Raw genomic sequence first — 20,338 nt, 5'->3', positions numbered from 1 at the left:
TCCATCCATCCACCAATCCATCCATCCATCCATCAATCAATCCACCAATCCATCCATCCACCAATCCATCCATCCATCCATCCATCCATCAATCCATCCATCAATCCACCAATCCATCCATCCATCCATCCATCAATCCATCCATCAATCCACCAATCCATCCATCCATCCATCCACCAATCCATCCACCAATCCATCCATCCATCCATCCATCAATCCACCAATCCATCCATCCACCAATCCATCCATCCATCCATCAATCCATCAATCCATCCATCAATCCACCAATCCATCCATCCATCATCCATCAATCCATCCATCAATCCACCAATCCATCCATCCATCCATCCATCAATCCACCAATCCATCCATCCATCATCCATCAATCCATCCATCAATCCACCAATCCATCCATCAATCCACCAATCCATCCATCCATCATCCATCAATCCATCCATCAATCCACCAATCCATCCATCCATCCATCCATCCATCCACCAATCCATCCATCCATCCATCCATCCACCAATCCATCCATCCATCCATCCATCAATCCACCAATCCATCCATCCATCCATCAATCCACCAATCCATCCATCCATCCATCCATCCATCCACCAATCCATCCATCCATCCATCCATCAATCCATCCATCAATCCACCAATCCATCCATCCATCCATCCACCAATCCATCCATCCACCAATCCATCCATCCATCAATCCATCCATCCATCAATCCATCAATCCACCAATCCATCCATCCATCCTTCAATCCATCCACCAATCCATCAATCCATCAATCCACCAATCCATCCATCCATCCATCCATCCATCCATCAATCCACCAATCAATCCATCCATCCATCAATCCATCCATCCATCAATCCATCAATCCATCCATCCATCAATCCATCAATCCACCAATCCATCCATCCATCCTTCAATCCATCCACCAATCCATCAATCCATCCATCCACCAATCCATCCATCCATCCACCAATGTATGTGTGTGTTAGTTCAATCTGACCTCTGACAGAGCTTTCTTGTCCTGGACTTTGTTGGCCCCCAGGAGTCTGAGCACATTCTTGGCCCCCTCAGCGACGGCATGTTCGACCCTGTAGTGATGCCTCAGCTCTTCAATACGCAGCTCCACCCCGCAGAGGTCATGGTTACCTGCAGCGATGACACGGACACATTACATCAGAGTGGATCATATTGCATGATGCATGAGTAGCTGTGGTGGTGCAGGGACGCTGCTTTTTTGTGCTATTTTTGATCGGACAGTGGGAAAGTAGGAAAGCGGGAAGAGGCCACGGGTCGGACTAGGACCCGGGCCGCCCACTTAGAGGACTACAGCCTCCGCACATAGGGCACGACCTGACCACATGGCCTTCTGGCGCCCTGTAAGTGCACATTAAATAAGTCATACCCAGTGTACTCTCTTCATCAGTGTTTTGTTTTGACAGCGGTGTATCACAGGGAACACTCCGGGGAATGATGAGGTAAGGTTAATGCCTTAATGCACAACACAAGAGCCAGATAAAACAAACATTAGCAGCGCTCAGAGGGAGATAAGCAGCAGCCTCTAAATGCTCCCCAGAAAACAACTTTAACCCCAGTCAACTCCAATTATGGTCATCATGACGACAGAATTTAAACTTCAGTACGATTCTACTAAAAAAATAGTAAAAGATCGATATCTGTTTCAATACCATGGAAACAAAAATACAAGTCCTAGGTACACAATAATGTGGCCAATTGACCTCCTACAGAGTCTTCTTAAATAGTATTTGCTAAAGACGAGGTCCTGATCCCCAGGGGGGTCACAGAAACTTGCAAGTAAGAGGGGGAAATATGGGACAAAAATTAAAACCAATCTAGAAGATTATTTGTGTCTTATGAATTTAAGATCAGTGTTTCACAACTGGTGGGTCCGGGTTCCTGTGGCTAGACCAGTTAGGACTCACTGCTTTAGATGTTCTCAATCGCTGCATTGTGAGATCTGTGCTCTTCTTCTGTGCACATATTTCAGTTAAAAATGATGTCAATGCACTCTGGCCAATCAGAATCGAGCAGCCACTATGAGTGACACTGATATATTGGAAAGTGGCAGTACCACCGATAACTAGAGACCTCCTCTTGAAAGGAAAAATGTCCAAAAGAAAAAGACCCGAGGTGACCAGACTGAACACCATTCAGCTGAAAAGTAACATCAGACTTGTCAGGAAGAGCCAGCATTCATTCAGAGAGTCTTTAGTGTAAATATGACTAGTTTTGTAGTCAAGACCACACTAACTGAGACCAGAGGACCAAGACATTTAGGGATCGAGACCAAGTCAAGACCAAGACCAAGGCAGGGTGAGACCGAGTCAAGACCAAGACCATAAATATCACTGAAAAATCATCATCTTGTGAGCAGCGGACGTGTCACTCACTTAGACCGTAACACAGGGATGAGCTGCTCATCTGCTACAGCTCGTCACAGACCGGTACTGTAGAAGGTCTTTGAAAGTCTAATGGGGGTCCTTCACATGCCAACGTCTGGGAGATTTCGTAATTAAAATAAATTAGATTTTAACTTGGTATCAAAAAGTATCAAAGTCCAGAACGTTGGGACAAACTTTCTCATGATCGGGGTCGTCTCATTCTTATATTCAGACCGAGAAGTTAATGAATGAACTTCCTTACTCCAGCTGCTCTCTGGTGTTATCATAACAACCACTTCAAAATAAACCAGTGCCACTGATAAAACCCTCACAGGCGTTTAATACACCCATTAAGCCGAGGCAGCAGTAACTCGATTAAAGCAGCAAATGAGGAGCAGTGCTATCAGTCAAACGGCTAAAACGCACTCGAGCTCCCTCACCTACACAAACAGACGAGGTGGGTTAGCCTCAGAGTCGCCCCCCACCACCCCAATGCAGCACAATCACAGCTAAGTGGTTAGCCTTAATGGCCCAGTAGCTGGTCTAACAGCTGGAAACAAAAGGAGCTCACAGACATGGGGAGAGGAGGCCAGAGATAAGGAGGAGGATAAAAAAAAAAAATGTGTTGTGTTAGTTAGGACGAGGAGGAAAGGACAAAAGGACGCAGGGGAGTGATTGAATATGATTTCGATGAGTTATGAGCTGCTGGAAAAGCGGCATGAGACAGGAGGAGGAAGAAAGGAGGAGGAGGAGGAGGAGGAGGAGGAGGAGGAGAGGGAGGTCGGGTTGGGAATGGATGTGGGTGCTTTTATCTCCTAATAAGGTGTTCTGCCTGGAGCCCAGACCCTGCTAGATGACCCCTCCACCGGGTGTGGTGCCTGGAGACTGTCTGTGTACACTATATACACAACCTCCTGTGTGTGTGTGTGTGTGTGTGTGTGTGTGTGTGTGTGCATGTGTGTGAGAGAGAGAGAGAGACAGATTAACCAAGAAAAAAACACAGACTTCATGAGACACCAGGACAAAAGAACTACTCCACAGACACATCTTTCAGACACAGCTCTGCGCTCCCCCCGCTGAAACCGTCTCACCTCTGTTACAATCTTCAACGACGGTACAGAGGGGGGGGGGGGGGTCATTTTATCCCTCTGCAACTTTCAGAAAGAAAGGTGAAACGTCACAGGATCGTCAAAATAACGGACGGACGACGACATCATCATCTTGAATCTGTCTTTGGCTTCTTCCCTACTTCAACTATCTCCCCCTGTTGCATTTTTTCCAAACCATCCACCTCTCCTGATCATCACCTCGTCATGTTTCTCAGCTCTCACAGCCCAATACAAATGTATTCAACAGCCCTGAGTGTCACTGATCAACCTGTTACTACAGATGAGGTGTGTATGAGAAGGAGAACGTGTAAGAGCATCATGTTTGTATCATTTCTAACACACTCCTGTACACTCAAAAACATGCACTCACCACCTGTGAGACAAAGTCTTTGTTCTGCCTCTTCACACAGAACAATACTGTGAGTGGTTGTGTGTGTGTGTGTGTGTGTGTAAACATGATATGGTCCTTTTTGTGTCGGTGGGCTGGATTACCTTTGAGTTCATTTCTGTGTGAGTTTCATTGATCGTGATAATGTGCCAGGTGGGCTTTGTACCACTCAGAAATAAAACACAGCTCACACAGTCTGCAGTGAATCAATCCTGAGCGTCCTCTTCATCTTCTCCCTCATAAAAACGCAGGCGGCGGGGATGTGAAAACACACGAGTATTGATCTGTTTGTGCTGCTGCTGTGAGTCTGCCGTCTGCTGCCTCAGACCGTTTATGACGCGCAGAGACAAAAAAGAAAGAGACTGCACATCAAATACAGAGAGAGAGAGAGATGAAAGAGGGCGTCCTGTCACTGCCAGCTGACCACTGTCATAAAACACAAGCTGCGTCTGAACGTACCAGAGGACCTCGCTTTGTCGGGTTTAGCAGTCTGGTCATATGTAGACTTCATGTCTGTTTTATATTCAGTAAAAATATTTACAGAGTTAGTATCTTCTTTCCTTTCTACCTCCCCTCCCTGCGTCCCCCCCCACCCTCTCCTGCTCCTCCACGTCCTCACTGCCCGTGCTAAAGGTTCAAACTTATCCGTCTCTCGACCGCCATGGTCTCGGTCTACAGGAGACTCTGGAGGAGACAAGTCCTCGAGCTCAAACCATATTTCAGTGTTGTCGCTGCTTCTTCAGTCGTCGTCGCTCATGGCTAAATAACTGAGTTCAAATCCCTCATTGGTTCATGTGTGTGTTTTGTGTGTGTGTTCCAGAGACTGGATGAAGTTGCAGCTGATGGTAACGGCACAAAAGAGTGAGTGAGCTATAAATGCAATGAGGACGGATTACTCTTAATGATTTAAGAGCCAAAAACCATTTTTTTTATTTCACTCACATCTTGACAGACAAGAGAAGAAGTGTGTTTGCTTCACTAGGACGGCGTTACGCTCACACTCACCCTGTGTGTCGTCGTTGTGCTCCGTGGCCTGCACAGCCTTCCTGATCTGCATGCGGATGATGTCGATTTTGGTCTTACTGTCCTGCAGCATCTGCTGGGCCGTCTGCAGCATCTTCTTGTCCTGATTGGAGCAAAGGCACGACGGGGAGCAAAATCAAATACAAGAACCAGGAAGGAAAATATCAGCATTGAAATGAGTCAGGGAGGGAAACGCAGGGTAACATGATGTGTGGTCTTTGGGTAAAGTGCACGATTAATCGGGTTTATTCACAAGAAGTTGGGTTCATTTTCTCATCATGCGTTTTGCTTGAACTTTGTTTCTCCACAGTTCGACAACCTCCTGCTGTCAATTTATTTTTTGGTCGGTTAACTCCCTTTAGCATTACCCTCAGTCATTTTTATTTAATTTTACATTCTTAAATTTTAGGACCTGTGGACATGCATTAATGGAGGGATGTGAGAGTGGGGCTGCTACACAGGGAGCGTGCCTTGTTTTAAGGAAGAATGTGCGACTTTTTGATCCAGTAGATGTCGCCCTTGAGCACCAGCATGAAACCAAAACAAACTGCTGTTTAGGCCACGCCTCCTCCATCCTGAAGCCTCTGCTCTCCTCCTGAAACACACCTCCAACCCCCCTACACTCGAGTTCAAACTAAGGAGTTATGAATTAGAACGCACCATACTTAAGAATCATTAAGCGCAAGCGGAAGACAGAACAGTTTTTTTCTCGAGCTGCAGTCACCTGTGTGCTGCATTGTTGTGTTAGCATGCTAATGTTAGCGCTCTTTAGTTAGCTCGTAAACTGACACAGAATGAGCGTGATCTAAAAACTCTTACTAACATCCAAATAATCAGTGAGTATGTTCTTCTTCTCTCTAGTTCTTGACTAAAACAGCTTTTATACACAAGGGGAGGAGCCGGCCGTCCCGTCCATGTAAACACGGCTCTGACAACAACACAGCCAGCGGGACTCGAGCTTCTCCCTCATTGTAGACAGTCAGGACTCACAGGAGAGACTGGATTTCGAGTGTATCTATGTTTAAATTGCGGCACATTCTTCCTTTAAGGACAGTACTCGAGAAGTCCCTGACACTTCTCCAGCTTCCAGTCCAACCTTCCATATTTTGGTCCACTGGGACTTGGACCGGCGACTGGTCTGGTTCCCAACCCAAATCACTACAGACTGAGCTACATGTCATGAGCACCACCGAGAGGAGTCATCACAACTGTTGGGCCAGAGTTAGCTACGAAGCTAGCCGTGTCTGTTCCCTTCTCCTCTTCAGCCACTGAAGCCGAATGCAGACGTGCTCTCTTTCTCATCGATTTGAGTCGACCTTTTGTGTTGATTTGTTTTGATTCATACGAGTGTTTAATGTGAAGTGTATGTTCTTTGTGCAGTGAAATAGAACGGGAGGTGGAGGTGTGAGAACAAGGTCGAATGGTAAGGTGAAACAGACGCTCGTTTAAAAAAGGGGGGGGAGGGGATTTTTGTGAGTAATCTCAGGATGAGTGGTGTGTGCATATGGGGAGGCTTTCAGTGTGAGAGATTATCAGCTGAGTCAGCAGAGAGCAAGGTTACGGATCAGGAAGATGCACACACAGACGCTCACGCTGTCAGTTATGAAGCAGCAGGGGGAGGGGCAGAATGCGTGCAGCCCCCTACAACATGCTCCTTATATTTCTGCTCGTTTAGTGTTCTGTTCAGGTTCAGGTGTATGAAGGTGTTTTCTATGGAGTCCTGTACCTTGGTGGATCCATTGGAGTAGATGGGGATCATATTTTCCACCCCTTGTTTGACTTTGAGCTCGATGTTGAGCTGCCTCTCCAGGGCGGCGATGCGATCCTTGTGCGCTGACGTCCGACTCGCGGCCCCCGGAGACTGAGGACACTCATCTGAGGAGGGACGGAAACAGAAATGTTATTAAAAAAAAGGAACGAGATGAGGGTTCACACGGTGTGCACTGAAGTGAAAATACTCTCAGGGGGGAGATTGAGTGTAATGTCAGAAAAATATTGTTTTATCCTTGAAGTTCAGCAGCAGCATGTAAGGGGTTAATATCCTGCACAGAAGACATTACAGCTTTGAACCAGCTGGAAACAGACATGAAACTCTTTGGCTGCTCTTCATGGAGACACACCCAGATGGAACAAGGAAAGACAAATCACCAGGAAGCAGAACTCCTCACTCTGTCGCAGGGCTTTCCCAAAAAATATGCACCAGCTCTATAATATCATAACCAGCTAACATGAGAGTGGAGGAGGGAGACTTATTCATGAGCTCATAATCATGAATTTACAGAAAACGAGGGAATATTGTTGATGAGAAAGATACCCGTCTGTCCATCTGTGTGTTAGCCCCGCCCCTCAGTGTGTGAGTGTGAGTGCAGGAGCAATCAGCTGAGAGCAGACTTATATTAATCCTCAATATATCTGATACAAAGGATCCTAAGTAAGGTGTGTGTGTGTGTGTGTGTGTGTGTGTGTGTGTTCACACACCTTTGTTCTCCTCTCCTCCCTTCACCACGATGTGAGCGTCCAGCTCCTGCAGCTGAGCGTGAAGGTCGTCCAGCCTGCGGTTTGAAGATCGCAACTGACTGTCCACCTGAAGGACGGAACAAAGAAGACAGTTAGAGAAACTGTTTTTATTTTCTTTCTGAGTCATTTACATATTAAATCAGTTTATTGGGACGTTTTAAAGGATCAGGAAGAGGGTGCTCATTCGGACGGAGGTGGTGGATGACATCACTTCCTTTCTTAAAGTTTTGCATATTGATGCTGACTTAATGCACTATTTTTGTTGCCGTGGTAGCACAACAGCTGTGAGTAGACTCATTTAGAGTCACAGCAGTTGTGTGCATGTTGTGGCGGCAGAGAAACAGTGATAGCAGGAGGAGATAAACATGGAGAGGCAGACCAGATCTTTGGTTTAAGATGTGCTGTTGGATGTCAGAATAGGAACGGGTTAGAGTTTCTCCACAAGGAGCAAGAAGTTGCTCAGTGTCACAGTTTAACTGGTGTTTGAATTAACTGGTGATGCTCTTGATGACCCTTGTTTACTTCAGTGTTTCCTACATATCGATGCTGTACAGAAAAGAAAAGCTGGCCGTGGACGGGCAAACAGCACTTTTAGCGTTGGATATCGTGTCGCATCACCACACTGCATCAGTTAAATATTGAATTCTTTGCTCTGTGAATTTCAGTTTCCTTTGCAAACAATATGACATCTAGTGCTTTTATTTTGAAGGTGGACAAACTGAAGTGTGGTGCTTTGTGATGACGAGCTGCCGACTTACAGCACAACACTCAACAGCTTGTCAATAAAAAGCTGGAGTTGATGACACAAGTCAGAGCTCAACATTTTAACCTGGATGTGGATATTAAACATTAACTCAACATACTAACTGCTAACTTTCTGCCACCAGAACGACGAAATTGCTGTGTACAAACACATAAAATGTACCGGTAGATATCATTTGATTTTTCTTTTCAAAACAATAATCGTACCAAAGTTTTTTGACAACCCTACTTAACGACAGACAGTTTAAAAAACCTGACTTTTTTATTCTGAACATTTTTCTTCCTCATGAGTCTGCTGCCTACATTACCCATAATGCAACATATCCACAGACTTTTCTTCCAGAGATTCAAGCTGTGCAAGTAGTGCATAATTTGGTTGTAACAAAACCAGTCCAGGGCGTAACCCCCGCCTCTTACCAGCCCCCTAAGACCCCGAATGGTAAAAAGCGGTTTAGCTAATGGATGGATATGATACTAGTAAATATCCAACGACCATGTTTTGATGAAACGGCAGCTAAATAGAAGTCTTACACACAAAATATTGGATAATTTATTGGTTTTAAAGACCACAAGTTCTTCTTGAGACTTTCTAAACTGCAAAAAATTCACTGGAAACATTTACTCCACATAGAATAAGATCTTTAGTTTGACAAGTTAAGGCTTGTAAAACGTTAAGACTGACAACAGGTCTGTGAGAAGGAATGAAAACATCGTCCGCCTCTGACCTGCTGAGCGTTCCTCTTGTCAGTCGTCGCCCTGCGCAGGTTCTCAGCTCCTTCCTTGATCTTCAGCTCTTTCCGGATCTCTCTGCGGATCCTCTCGCGCTGCTCGTCCAACAGCTGCTGCACGCTGGAGTCGGAGAAATCAGAGTTCTGGTCCAGGCCGAGCTGCTCCAGAACCGACAGCCCTCCTGGATCACTCTGGAGGACAAAAAAAAGAAAGAAGAGGTGAGAAAGAAGTCAGGCGAGATGGCTTTATGGAGAGAGCAGAAATCTTAATGTGCTGCAGTCAGCCCTGCTCAGAGGAGGTGTTGAGAGTGATGTCTGCAGAGGAGGAAGAGATGGTGAGCAGGATAAGGCCGTAATGGGAGGAAAGAGATAAAGAGGAGACGATAGTGTGTGGGGCCGGAGGAAAGGGGGGGGACAGTTGGGTAAATGTTAGAAAAAGAAAGCGAGAAAGGGGAGCAGCGAGGAATGACAAAAATATTATTCAAGGAGTGTTTTCAATATTTCAAAACATCTCCAGTGTCCAACCTGCCAACAGGAAGGCTTTAGTTTGAGAAAATGATCAGAAATGATGTTTTCTTCCAAACACAAACACCAAATTGATTAAGAATGCGTCCCATGATTTGTCCTCTCCAGTCTCTGATTTCAGTGTATCCTCCTTTACTGACCCAAACATTGTTTGAGTGTAAACAACGGGGCTCCCTCTCCCGCTCACTTTCTGTGTCTTTTTTCAAATTGTACTTCCAGCTGAGCGGCAAATTGCTCCGGAGTCAACAAGCAACCAAATACACACAATCAGCAGCACAGCGGGAGAGGAGGAGGAGCGCAAATAACTACAAATCACAGCCGCTATTACAGGAAACACACAAATCAAACAAACAAAGGCGACAAACGCTTCACCTCCGAGCTGTCCTCATCCTCCTCGTCGCCATGCCAACACATCGTTCTCGCTCAGGTTTTTGAAGACCAAAATATTTTAAAATCCACGAGGAGGTTTGAAAGTCTTTGTCAGGCTCTCGAGCCCTCGGCCACACGGAGAGGAAAAATGAGTCAAAGTGGGAGAAAAGGGCGATAAAAAAGGGCTAAAAGAGAGGGAGAGTTAAGTGAGGGAGGAGGAGGGGGAACGCCTCCCAAAAGAGGATATCCGTCCCGACACCAAGCTGCTCAGGCCTTTCCTGTTTCCTCTGAGATTTTTGCTGCTGTCAGTGCAGAGAAAAGAGGGACAGAGACTCTGCAAGTCAAGAATACATCCCCCCCCCTCACTGTGGATCAGTGTTCGATCTACATTATGTCTTAAAGATGCTCACCTGATCTGGCTGGATGTGAATGTGTGACAGCTTTTTGTTTTTCTCTTGGGTTTGTGATATGATCTGGAGGGTGGAAACATGGAGGAGGATGCGTTTTCTAAGTATTGGATCAAAGCCAGAGGGTAAGACTGGGCGCTTTTTCTGCTTCCCGCTCGACCTCTTGTTTCCTTTGGGATTGACATCTACTATTCCCCCCCACCCCACCCTGGTGATTCCCCCTGCCCCTACAGAAACTATAAAGGAAACAGCCTCTTCTACAAACATGATAACATCGCAGTGTAAGCAGCTCAGGGTGAAGTTAGCGCTGAAATGCTAATCTCTGAATTTATCCCTGAATGATACAAATTAAAAATGTTTTTAAAAACAGACTTTTTCACCAAGCGGCTAATGAAGCCAATTAAGAAGTGCAATGTCCTGCAGTTCATCGAGTCTCCACTAGAGGCTGGCTCCATCAGCACAGGAAGTCACATACACACCAATTCAAAAAAGCCGTAGAAATTAACATATTTACAGCCTGGTACAAAAAAAACAAATTAGGGTCTGTTTAGCTCATGTTTGAGGTTTAAAACCCGCCTCAGCTCCAGCTCTCAGCCTGTCGTTAGGTCGACTGAAAGTTAGACTGAGACAGCATTTCCAGCATGGAGACCGCCATCGATGGGACTCCAGCGCCCCCTGCAGGAACAGACGGGTGATGTCACTCAACTTTCGTCCGTTAATATTTACAGTCTGTGGTTTTTGCACATGCACAAAACCTTTTTAAGGTGAGCTGCACGTGGGAACACAATGAGTTCCTTTTTCACCCAGACTGTTTCCTGCCAGCGCCTGAGAGCTGATGTGTGAGTGCAGCAGGAGATAATCAGGAAGATTCAACTCTAGGTAACAGGTGAGGACAACGACCTTATATATCATGTGACCTGTGATCTTTGTGCACATAATGAAGCAGCTTCAGACTCACCTCTGCTCATGAGATCTTTATCGCTCCTTCATTAAAATTTTGAAGAAGTCCAATTACATAAAGGAAATAAACTGTCACAGCGTCAGACTCTGTTGCTTCGTCCTCAGTCTTGCAGTCCCCCACCCCGTCCCCCACCTCCTGTCCAACACAGACCTTACTGTTTTAAAAAAACGTGTGTGAACAGGCAAGCCAGGAAGACTTCTGAGGCAGCGTGTCCTGAGATTTTCTAGGAATTTCCAGGAATGCATGTCTGAAAACAGCTCTAACAATGGACTTACAGCAATTGTACAAATACACTCCCAAAATATGACCCAATATTGGGAACATAGGACTTCTTCTTTTCTCGCTATGGTATCCAAATTTTGATATGGTATGATTTCATTTCCAGGTTAATATTTCTGGTGACCCTTTATGCTCTGATAAGGTGTCAGATGAGGCGTCAGACTCTGTGAGGCAGTGATTAAAAGCTTTAACTATAACCTACATAAACACATCTTACCCTAAACTGTGCGACGATGACAGTCTCAGAAACTGTGGGAAAACAGTCGGATTCAGAGGAAATCCATAATGACTTTTCTTGTCATAGTTGAGGAATTTGGGCTCCCAGAGAGCGGGCTAATTACGTCCGTAATTCTCTGGTAATTTTATGGTTTGTCCGACCTCAACATGACTCATCTCATCCTGCTCTGCTGAAAAACTGTGTAAACCTGATAAGAAAGGAAAAGGTGACTGAAGACAGACTTTTACTTACTGTAATCTGCACACTGATTGGACAAGAGTTTTTGTGAATTTAGGGTGAACAGTATGTTGTAATTTCAAGGCAAGCCAAGGCGACATGTCACTTTATAATATAGACTTTTACACTACTGGTTAATAACGATAATCCTTCATGACTTCCTCTGCGAAACCTGCAAAAATGACTTCTGTAGCTACAACAGGTCAATAATCCATAATAATAATTCCATAATCACGTCACACAAGATGTTATAAGTTTGTAAGATCATAAACACAGGAGGTAGAAGGTCAGGCTGCAGAGCTTCTGATGCGTGCAGTGAACATTCAGAGAACAAAGGCGTCTGATCAACAGATTTCACAAGATCTATATCCAAGTGTCTGGAAAGTGTCTCGAAGAATGTACCAAATAAGCAGGAAGTAGGGGTGCTGACGGTGCTGAAGCCCCCATTAAAGGTGACATATCCTCCTCCTCTTCATCCAGTTTAAATTCTCTGAGCTCCTCAAAACATGTGTGTGAAGTTTCTTGTTCTAAATCCACTCTGATCCTGTATTTGATCATGTCTATAAACCCCTCTATTTCAGCCCTGCTCAGAACAGGCTGTTTCCGTGTCTGTACCTTTAAATATGTAAATGAGCTGTGTCTGACCACGCCCCAGAGAGAAAGAGAGAGAGAGAATACATATTGGTGGGGTCACATCCCCATCTTCCACACTACGCCCTAGGTGTGACAGCAAACAGAGTTGGGGATGAGAAAGTTCCAACGTCTCGACACCATGCAGCCAGTTGCCAAGTTACACTCAGCTCACTCAAACATGTTTCAGGATGTGTCAAATCGCCTTTCCATCAAGCAACACGATTTTAAAGATGTGTTAACAGCAGCAGACAGAATCAATCCTGACACATGGACTGATTTAAGGAGAGAAAACAAGGACCAGAGGAGTCGTCAAAAGAAACCAACACGCTGACGTCTGACACCTCGTCAACGATCTGAGATCTTCAGTCGCAGAGAGGAAGCTAACACTAAATTCTTCCCTCATTTGCCGACCCCGGCTGTGTATAACTACAAAGATGGCGACAGCTCACAGGCATGAATGAGTCAGCCCGCGCGGCTTGTTAGAGAACATGCCCAGGGAGGAACATTCAGCGGCGGTGTCCAGGGAAGCAATGACGGGCTAATTCGATATATACAACGGCGCCATGCGAGGATAATTCGATCAGACTGTGTGAGCAGCGCAGAGGAGCCTCAAGCTGGATGGAGAAGGACAAGACAGAACATGGGTTAATGTGCGGTTCTGTGTGTGTGTGTGTGTGTGTGTGTGTGTGTGTGTGTGTGTGTGTGTGTGTGTGTGTGTGTGTGTGTGTGTGTGTGTAATAGTGTGTTAGAATGCCCTCCACTGTGAGGACAATGCAAAAAACTCAGGCATGGTCGTGCCGCAAACATGGCGTGGACAAAAATAGGAGGACAGATTTTCACTTTAGATTTATTCACACACACACACACACACCTCTCCCTTTCCAGAGAACCATGAGGACACGTCTCTTTGGGAGTGTGTCCTCAGAGCTCAGGCCGGCTCTGACTGACGCCCGTGTTATTGTTCAGGGTGTGATCTGTGTACTCTGACAGCTTCAGTTCACTCTCACCAACTCTGACTTCGGTGTGGACACTGGGCTGTTAAATGTCGTGGGAGGCGAAAGGCTATTTAATGTTAAAAGAAGAAAAAGAAAGTTGGGCTCAAAGTCACTGCGAATGATCAAGGCGGAGAAAGAAACTGTTTTGGCAGCCATTAAAAAAACGAATTTATGAAGTTCTCCTCATTAAGAGGCAGAGTCAGGAGGTTTTTCCTAAATAATAAAATACAGACTTCAACAAAAGTAAAGCTGCTCCATCGTCCCTTCTGGGCCTCCATACATGTGTAGTAGAGACCCCGTCCTCTGACTGGATTGTGGTGTTTAGTTTGACCCAGGAGGACGTCTCTGGGCGGGGAGCTGGTGTGTTTCCTCCAGCCAATGACAGCACAGCAGGTGAGTTCAGGAGTGGACACAATTCAGCGATTGGATCCGATCCAGATATGGACGTATAATCATCGTGAGGCAAAATGCAAAGCGGGCAAAGTTCGTTCCAAAAACGAGGGAGACCCTTGGGTTAGCTTTCACCTGCAGACGTGGGGTGAAAGCCAAGCCAACCCCCCCCCCCCCCGCCCCGCCCGCCCCCGCCCCCCGACAGACATCGATTCAAATGGGATTAAAGAAACACAGATGTCCTTCGCAATTTTTACAAATGGCCAGAGATCTTCAGGTAAAAATATTCTCATGTGAAAAGGACTGAAGACTTCTGTTTTTGTTGCTATGGTATCAAACAGGTATCGATACTTTTTGATTTTTAGTAGAATCATAAGAAGTTTAAACATCTGATATCATGGGGTGCTGGTAGTTGGGCGCCCAATGTACAGAGGCTGTAGTCCTCGTCGCAGCAGCCGAGGGTTCGAATCAGACCTCGGCCCTTTGCTGCAGGTCATCCCCCCCGCTCTCTCCTCCCAACATTTCCTGCCTCTCTTCCTCTGTCATGTCTAATAAAAGGCAAAAAGCGCCCTAAAATATCTAAATAAAGAAACTCTGATATCATCACCACACACACACGCTCAGACTTTCAGTATGACAGAAGCATGAGTCTGCAGAAGATTTCTCTAATGCCTTTACAGTAAGTTCCACAGCACTGCCTGAAGATGTCTTTTCCCCGTCACATGGGCCACTTTGTATTATTCTGCTGAAAAGATGAAGCCGCGGGGGGAAAAGCATTTCCTTCTGAATGTCAAACGGACTGAGTGCACGGCAGAGAGGCAGAAAGAGGGAGCGAGGAGGAGAGCGAGCGTGTGATGCAGAGGAAACGAGTGAACAAGGAGGAAGAGGAAAGTAAAAAATACAAAACATTTACTGTTACAAGTCGAGTCTAACAAAGGCCTCGGCCATATTCAATGACCGTAGAGGAAAGGAAACCAAAAATAAAAGGTTCAGTGAAAGTCTGTCGCTTGATCAAGAAGAGAATACAAACAGACAATCGACTGCTAAGTGACCATCTGCAGGGGACTGGAAAAAAAAACGCATGCTGGCAAGAGCAAAAGCCAGTTTGTCCAGTCACGCTCATGAAAAAGACAGAGAGAGAGAGAGAAGTGGTCAGAGAGAGGGGGCTGAAAAAGGGAGAGAGGAGGCGAACAAAGAGAGAGCAGCATGGGGACAGGAAGAGAGGGAGGAGAGAGACGGATAAGACACAGCTGAGAGGGTCACGGGGTTGAAGCAGACAGGGCAGACAAATAAGCAAAGAGAGAGAAAGACGCAGAGAGGAGCAACAGCATTACTACAACTGTGTCACTCAAGTGTCCATGAAAAGGGCTGAAGGCATTCAGTGGTTACTGACTAAAGCTCGGAGTATTCGTAGTGGAAAACATCCTCCTGGATAATCAAGAAAAAGAACCAAAACTGGAGTCTAGGGGTCGGCACATCACCAGAATTTTTTAAAGGAATTATGTTCCACTTTTTGATCCAGCAGATGTCGCCCTTGAGCTCCAGCATGAAACCAAAACAAACTGCTGTTTAGGCCACGCCTCCTCCATCCTGAAGCCTCCGCTCTCCTCCAGAGACACACCTCCAACCCCTCTACACTCGAGTTCAAACTAAGGAGTTATGAATTAGAACGCATCATATTTAAGCACCATTAAGCAGGTAAAATTGTCCTTTGCTCGAGCTGCAATCACCTGTGCCCTGCATTGTTGTGTTAGCATGCTAATGTTAGCGCTCTTTAGTTAGCTCGTAGCTTCATATTGAACTTAAATTGACAGAATGACAGTGATCTAAAGACACTTACGTGACGTCCAAATAAGCAGTGAGTATGTTCTTCTCCTTTCTAGAAAAGAACACATTCACACACCATCAGAGGTTACTAATCCCATTCATACACATTGATACGCCACTGACGTAGTTTCTTGCCCGAGGTCACATCGGACATGTTGCTCCAGGAGCTGGGGATCAAACCTCCAACCTTATGGTTAAGAGGGGACTGACTCTACCCACTGAGCCACAGCCGCCCTAAGATGACAGGTGACAGCATCAAATTTAAAACTCTGCTGCTCGCTTACAAAACAGCGACTAAAACGTCTCCTCCTTACTTTAACTCTCTGATCCAGGTCTACACTCCCCCCCCCCCACTACGCTCTGCCAAAGGCGTCTGATCCAACCTTCACAACAGGGTCCTAAGTCTCTGACTAGACTCTTCTCCTCTGTCGCCCCCCGGTGGTGGAATGAACTTCCAAACTCCATTCGACCTGCAGAGTCCCTCTGCACCTTTAAGAAAAAGCTAAAGAGCCAGCTCTTTCATGAATACCTACTAACTTAATGATGATGGTCTCCATATTATTGATGATGATGATGATGATGATGGTAGTGATGATGGTTTTTGTTTGATAACGACGACTTATAAGGTTTCTATACTGATTAGAGCTCTCAAGAACTGCCCTCAATGTTGTGCTTTGCCTCTGGTCACTTCCTGTCAGCACCTGTGTGTCCAATCAGACTCAAAGCTGATCGTTTACTCTTACTGACATTGTTCCCTGTTTTCTAGATCCTTGCTTGTGTTGTTCTTACTCTCTGATGTACGTCGCTTTGGATTAAAAGCGTCTGCTGACTGAATTGTAGAATTGTAGGTGAGGGGAAATGTGGAGTATAAAAAAACAACATAATATACACTGAAGAAAACAGACGGGTTTTGTTGTTTACCATCTCTTATGACATGTTGACTCACCAAACACGTATCAGGAAGCTGCTGTTTTGTTATGCAAATCTAGGCTAGGCTCCTGATTCTTATCTTCACTAATGCAAACATGCAGCAACACTCATAACAAAGACACTACAGACAACTATTACATGGAGCGTGCAAATTAAGATGCAAAACAAATCCAGACTAATCATTATGTGATTCAGTCAAGGTCAGTGAAAATGGAAATATCAGAAGTTTTCTGCAAGTGTGAAAGAAAGCCCTAAAACATGGATCTCCAGGTAATATGGCTCACACCCAGGGAGGAGTAAACTGTTTAGAGAAGAGGAGCAGAAGATGAATATATCATTAAGAGACCTGGACAGAGGGATTTTAAAATAACAAACACCCCCAGGTTGGAATGTAAACTCGGTCTGTCCGGGGCGAAGTGGCTCCACATCAATAACCAGCGAAGCTTTCCTGGAATAAGAGATGAAAGGATGCTGAGGAGAGAGGAACAAACAGCGTCTCTATTCTCTGAAGAATAAACAGAGACGCCTTCAGAGCAGCAGGGGGGAGGACCGTGAGCTCAGCAGGCCATCTGTCAGTCAATGTACGCTCCAGACGTGCGTAGTGAGTGGACTAAACACCCGTCAGTCATCGTCCAATCCCTGCCCTGCTGAGTCAGCGACGATGACCAACAGCTGTCAATCATCCTCAGGTTAGTACGACAAGCTGAGGGAGACGTTTACATGAAAACAATGTTCAGAGACACAGAGTTAACCTAACTAATCTAGGTGAGAACGTAAACACTGACAGGCTAAATGTGAATATTTGGATTCACAACATCGCTTCTTTTGAAGATCTATCTTCAGCTTAGATTGAGTGAGCATGTAGCAGCCTGTTTTGCACAAACTCCTAACATTTGTCCTGATCAAGAACCTGTGGAGGAGCTGATGGCCTAGCAGGTTGGTCGCACCCCATGTGTGGTGCGTCCATGTACCTGGGAACTCGGATCATGGGGGAGTTTACGTGTAACACCAGTTACGAGTTGGTGATAAAAAAGACTGAACTGTAGTGAAACTCGTATTAAATTAAACTGCGCTATGACAAATCAGATATGAACATCACCGGTCACAAATCCCTAAAAACCATAAACAAATTTCCATCCATTCTCTATACAGCTTTTCCTGTTCGGGTTTTTCCGATCCAAGCTATCATTGGCAGAGATGCAGGGTACACCCTGGACTGGTTGCCAGTCAGTCACTGGGCTGACATACTGTATAGAGCAGTGGTTCCCAAAGTGGGGGTCGCGAGATTCCCTCCAAAAACATGGAAAATGGTTTAAAATAGCATATTTCACCCATTCATCTGAAAATACAAAAAAAGTAGCTTCTTACAATAAATTACAAAAATAATATGATGGTGTTTGGGCTATTGCGTGGTGTTGGAATGCCAGTGTTTCGAGAGGCCTAGTGTTTTAACCACCTCCAGGGACAACGAGGGTCCCCAGTCTCTATCAACGTTATATTGGGGGTCGTGGGCTGAAAAGTTTGGGAACCCATGGTATAGAGAAGTCCTTCTCCTTACCCCCCCAAAGCCCTCAACAACCTGGACCCCTCCTACCTCACTGCTCTGCTCCATCCTCAAACTCCTTCACACTTTCTGCGCTCCTCTCTCCTTCACTCAAGACCAAACACCGAACCTGGGGCGACAGAGCCTTTTCCATTGCTGCACCCTTCCCCCTCTCAACCCAAACACATCCGCAACTCCACCGACCTGCCAATCAGGTGACACGTCACAGGAAGTGAACTGCAGCACAGCCGTGATAATCCTCATTTTACAAACAAGCTTACTGTTGTGTTGTTCACTAACATGTTAAAGGAGGCAGCAAAGAGGAAGTTGAATATTCACCCTCACTTAAACTGTCTAAAATATAAAAGGTTTAAAGTTATTATAAACTAATGAGATGAGATGAGATGAGATGAGATGAGATGAGATTACACATATACAAGTATAGAGTAACAAAATGAGGTTTGGCATCTCACCAGAAGTGCAAATAAGCAGAAAGTGCAAGAATCTGTGTTATGTACAGTAATTACAAAACTTACAGATGTAGACTAAAAAAAAGTGAATTATTAGGTATATCTGGATGGCTGGATTAATGGGATGCTAATGGTATCAATCTAGTGATGTGGCTGTTGCTATAGAAACAGAGACAACAATAACAAATCACCGACCTTTGATGTTACTTTTTCTGAACATGTGAAGACAGAAATGTATTTATATCATGAACCGATCAGGAAGTGAAACCAGCAGAGCAGCCGCACATCAGCTGCAGATTTTTTGCTGATGCACTCTTGCAGGCTGCAGATGTTTTGCTGATGCACTCTTGCAGGCTGCAGATTCTGAGCAATAATCAGCAGAGTTTAAGATTTTTGGGGCTAAAATATCACAAAGTTGTTCATGCAAATGATTGCAAAGATTGTTCAGCAAGGTAAAAAAGATAAATCAGACGTTAGAAAGGTTTGACACTTAAACTCTGTGGTGCTGTGCTCGTTTCTGTGGCATTGTCTTCGTCTTCTGTATGTGTGTTATTAGATTACATGAGTGTATGAAAGCTACAGGAGTAGAGAATTATGGGTAATTGCTTTGACAGGATTGGGGTATCTGCCTAGATGGGCTTCATGGAAAGACGTCCCTGCAGAGCTGCACGAACACTGATACTGCTGTGTCTTAATCCTGTGAGTGTGTGTGTGTGTGTGTGTGTGTGTGTGTGTGTGTGTGTGTGTGTGTGTGTGTGTGTGTGTGTGTGTGCGCTAACTCTAAAGACATGGAAATGGGTCCTCATGGCTGATTGGCTGTGAAGCGCGGCTCTGATGTCGGGTTACGTTTGTCTTCTTCTGACAAAAAGACAAAAGGCATGAGCGGCTCCTGGGTCTGCTCACTGTGACGGGATCCACAAAAGGTTGGAAACACACTTCCACCTGAAGTCAAAACAAAGTCTGCCTGCGTGTTTATCTGCACAAGAAAGGAAACGTATCCAGGAGAAGTTGTGTGTGTGCGTGTGTGTGTGCGTGTGTGTGTTTGGCTGAGTCATACAAAGAAAACATCTGGAGGCATTCCTGAGAAGCCTGACGGGTGACAACAGCCAACCTGGCAGGAGAGACGTGGAGCGAGAGAGGGAGGGACGGCGGGAAAGGTAAACACAGAGCAGGCAGGGTCAGACGTCAGGAGGCACAAAGGACATAAAACTAACCGAGCTATGATTTAGAACGTGTTAAATACCACGTCGATGAGAGAGAGGCTATTTATAGCAGGCGTTAACATCTATCACAGATTTGTGTGTTTCTATAACAAGACTAATGCAATGAGGTGAGGCTGCGCTTTGTACTTTGAGCTAAATGCTAATGCCAACATGCTAACAAGGAATCTGTTACAATACTGTTTCACCATCATTATATCAATTAGGGATGTAACAGTATGATCTAATGACACGATAAGATTTGTGATGCTGGGTTAAAGGTGCGATTATTTCACATTTTTGTGTAGGTGTATGTAACCCAGGGGCTGCACAGTGTAGCAGTGGTTAGCCTGTGATTGGCATTTAACGTGAGTTTCATTGTATTACGCTAGCAGCTCTCTT

At 45.3% G+C, this 20,338-nt stretch overlaps 1 protein-coding gene across 2 annotated transcripts in view; it reads right to left on the bottom strand.

The window, feature by feature from the left end:
• Positions 1-20,338, bottom strand: part of pkn1a (protein kinase N1a) — a 54,070-nt gene that overhangs the window by 13,037 nt on the left and 20,695 nt on the right. The window contains exons 1-6 of one of the 2 annotated variants that reach the window (XM_029282196.2): positions 9,852-9,994; positions 8,952-9,146; positions 7,426-7,531; positions 6,674-6,822; positions 4,930-5,050; positions 1,029-1,174 (exon numbers count right to left, since the gene is read on the bottom strand). In XM_029282196.2, the coding sequence (XP_029138029.1) occupies positions 1,029-1,174; positions 4,930-5,050; positions 6,674-6,822; positions 7,426-7,531; positions 8,952-9,146; positions 9,852-9,893 (759 nt within the window). In that variant the 5' untranslated portion in view covers positions 9,894-9,994. Of the gene's footprint in view, positions 1-1,028; positions 1,175-4,929; positions 5,051-6,673; positions 6,823-7,425; positions 7,532-8,951; positions 9,147-9,851; positions 9,995-20,338 lie in introns of those variants that run through there. The other variant, XM_020658033.3, reaches the window with a different exon arrangement.

The sequence above is a fragment of the Labrus bergylta genome, chromosome 1, assembly GCF_963930695.1.
Source record: "Labrus bergylta chromosome 1, fLabBer1.1, whole genome shotgun sequence".
In the NCBI taxonomy this organism is placed as follows: domain Eukaryota; kingdom Metazoa; phylum Chordata; class Actinopteri; order Labriformes; family Labridae; genus Labrus; species Labrus bergylta.
This window is presented reverse-complemented; position numbering and strand designations above follow the sequence as displayed.